This window comes from Merops nubicus, unplaced genomic scaffold, assembly GCF_000691845.1.
Source record: "Merops nubicus isolate BGI_N331 unplaced genomic scaffold, ASM69184v1 scaffold20770, whole genome shotgun sequence".
Taxonomy (NCBI): domain Eukaryota; kingdom Metazoa; phylum Chordata; class Aves; order Coraciiformes; family Meropidae; genus Merops; species Merops nubicus.
Genome location: NW_008581213.1, coordinates 31,121 through 33,634, shown reverse-complemented (window position 1 = coordinate 33,634; position 2,514 = coordinate 31,121). Strand labels below are relative to the sequence as shown.

The window sequence follows — 2,514 nt, the reverse complement described above, 5'->3', positions numbered from 1 at the left end:
TCCTGGGCTCCTTTGTGTCTCCTTCATGATCCGTTCCCCAAAACTGGTGGCACAGGGGCTGGGAAGGGGGAGCAGTGTGGGCACAGGGCTACTGAGGGATGCCAGCCCCCTGGGAGGCTCCCTCATCCCTGTGGACCCAGAAGCAAGTCTGGGCTAGAAGCCCACACTGTGGCTTGCAATGCCCAAGAACCACCTCGTGTGGCCCACATGTGGTCCTGCTATGGGCAGATCCAAACCAGATGTTGGCACTTGCTTTTACTCAAACCCTCCCAACTGTTTTCTCCTTCCAGAACCGGATGAACATGACATATGAGAAGATGTCACGAGCACTCAGACATTACTACAAACTCAACATCATCAAAAAGGAGCCAGGGCAGAAGCTCTTGTTCAGGTGAGATGAAGGAGAGCAGTGAAACGAGCTGCTGGGGATGCTGCAGATGTGGCACAGGAAGGTAGTGGGCTCCAGATGTTGGCAGCTGCTTCATCCAGCAAGTTTTTCCTGTACAAATGCAACACCCTGGTGGGTTTGTGTCCAGGCTCTGGCCTGTGCAAGCCAGGAGCTGGGCTCTGGGCCCCATCTGATCTACACTCTGGGGCTGTGGGCCAGCAACGTGCCCTGGGGCCACCATCCATCCACTCTCCTGCATGGAGTCCAGCTGGTGCTGGGGGAAAATACCCCTGAGCCCCCCCAAGCTGGACAGGTCCCTCCTGTTCCCCCATGACACCATGTCTGCAGTCTACCTCCACATAGAGGAAGGGGTGGAAAGAAGTCAGGAGCCTCCTGTTTTCAGTCCTGGCTGCTTCCCTGGGACTAGTTTGGACTTAAAATGACAGCTGATGAATGGTGAGCTTTGTCTCCCCAGGCTGGGTTCATCCTGAGTGCAAAGCAAGAGCTGGGATGCTCACAGGGATGGCAGATACCCTCTGGCAAGCTCCAGAGCTCAGCTGATGAGGGCAAGGGCTCCAGCATTTACACCCTGGTTTGCACATGCCCTTAAAGCCATTTCAAAATGTGCCACAGGTTTTTGAAAACTCCAGGGGAGATCATCCATGAGAAATCCAGCAAACTGGAGCAGCTGGAGAATGAGGACCATGAAGATCTGAAGGAAGACCCACTGGAGGTTTCTCCATAGGGATCTGTGAAGGTGGCACTTGCAGTGCCTTGCAGACAGGCTTGTGCTCCTCTGGGAAGTGCTGGCCTCTTGTGCATCTCCTGAACAGAAGGCTACAGAGCTGGTCCTGGATTTCAAAACCTGTCCTGAGCCAAAACTGTGACATCTCTGGGGCTTCATTAGCAAAACATACCCAGAAACTGTTCCCAAGCCCTGAATGTGCAGGTGAACGTGTGGGGCTGGTCTTTGCTTGCTTCTCTTCTGTCCTTGGGGAGGGAACGTGCTGGTTTTGCTCTGTCAATTTTGATGCTTGTCTTTAAGGTTTGGCCTTGCTGGTGAAGACAGCTCGGTTCTTGCAGCAGGATGTGCTGAGCAGAGGGGATTGGAGCACGTGCTCCAGCTCCAGCATCTCCCCAAGTGCTGCTGCAAGGAGTGGGGGCCCTAAGCATGAACATGCTGCTCTCAGTCTGAGCCACTGCTTGATTTGAGAAGGGAGCTACACTGCAGAGCTGCTGTCACCTCCATTCCTCATCGTGGGGCTGCTCCTCAGATTTGAGCTGGGAGTGGGCTGAAGGAGCTGCCTGGAGCTCCAGCCTGCATGGATGCTCTAAGCTGGGTCATCTTAACTCCTTTCCCTCCACGCGGGGCTTTTTGTGATTAGCCAACAAAATAATGTGAAAAGAAACAAAGCCAGTGATGAATGTGACCACACTCATCCTCAGACGTGTGGTTATTTGCTCTGAGCTTCAAGCAGGACCACCTGCAACAACACCCAGGCACTGTCAGTGCCCTGGGAGGAGCAATGTGTGTGTGTGTGGGTTTAAATCCCCAAACATCCAGTAATGTTTTCAGATTGTTTCACTGAGGAAATAAAATCCCATGACTGTGTAAGGCTGAAAATCCCACCTCTTGCTGGTTGAAGGTCTGAAATCTAAGCTCTCCTCAAACCAGCACCCAGCTCTTGTCCCCAAGCCTGGCAGAGTGCAGCAGCCCCAGCTGATGGGTGACATTTGGGAGCAGGTTGGGAAGCAGCAGCGTCATGTTTCGAGGTGAAGAACCACAGTCCAGGTGCCCAGTGCTGGGGGCTCCATGATCTGATCCCCAGGTTTCCCAAAGCAGAGTCTCAGGCATTGAATCTCACTGAAATAAGTCATTTAAGGGACTAGTACAACAGCAGGGTCAGCTTGAGCTGGGTGCCTGCAGAACAAGGAAACTCCTGGGTGATTATATCCTTGCAGACCATGGATCTGCCCTTCACATGCCCTTTGGGCCAGGGGTTCTAGTTTCTTGTGTAGGAGCAACCCTTTTCCACACAAACTGCCTGTTTAACTCGTATGAGTCTGGTGGATTTTGTTGCTTCCCTGCCCAGGAGATTTTGGCTTAATTCCCCTCTTGGGTTGGA

The 2,514-nt window shown here is 53.0% G+C and overlaps 1 protein-coding gene across 1 annotated transcript in view; it reads left to right on the top strand.

Annotated features, from left to right (window-relative positions):
* The window catches only part of ETV7 (ets variant 7), a 3,922-nt gene extending 2,647 nt beyond the window's left edge, over nucleotides 1-1,275 (top strand). Inside the window, 4 exon segments of the mRNA XM_008949245.1 lie at nucleotides 281-391; nucleotides 1,022-1,128; nucleotides 1,131-1,214; nucleotides 1,217-1,275. Of these exon segments, the coding sequence (XP_008947493.1) occupies nucleotides 281-391; nucleotides 1,022-1,128; nucleotides 1,131-1,214; nucleotides 1,217-1,275 (361 nt within the window).
* The last annotated feature ends 1,239 nt before the right edge of the window (nucleotides 1,276-2,514 follow it).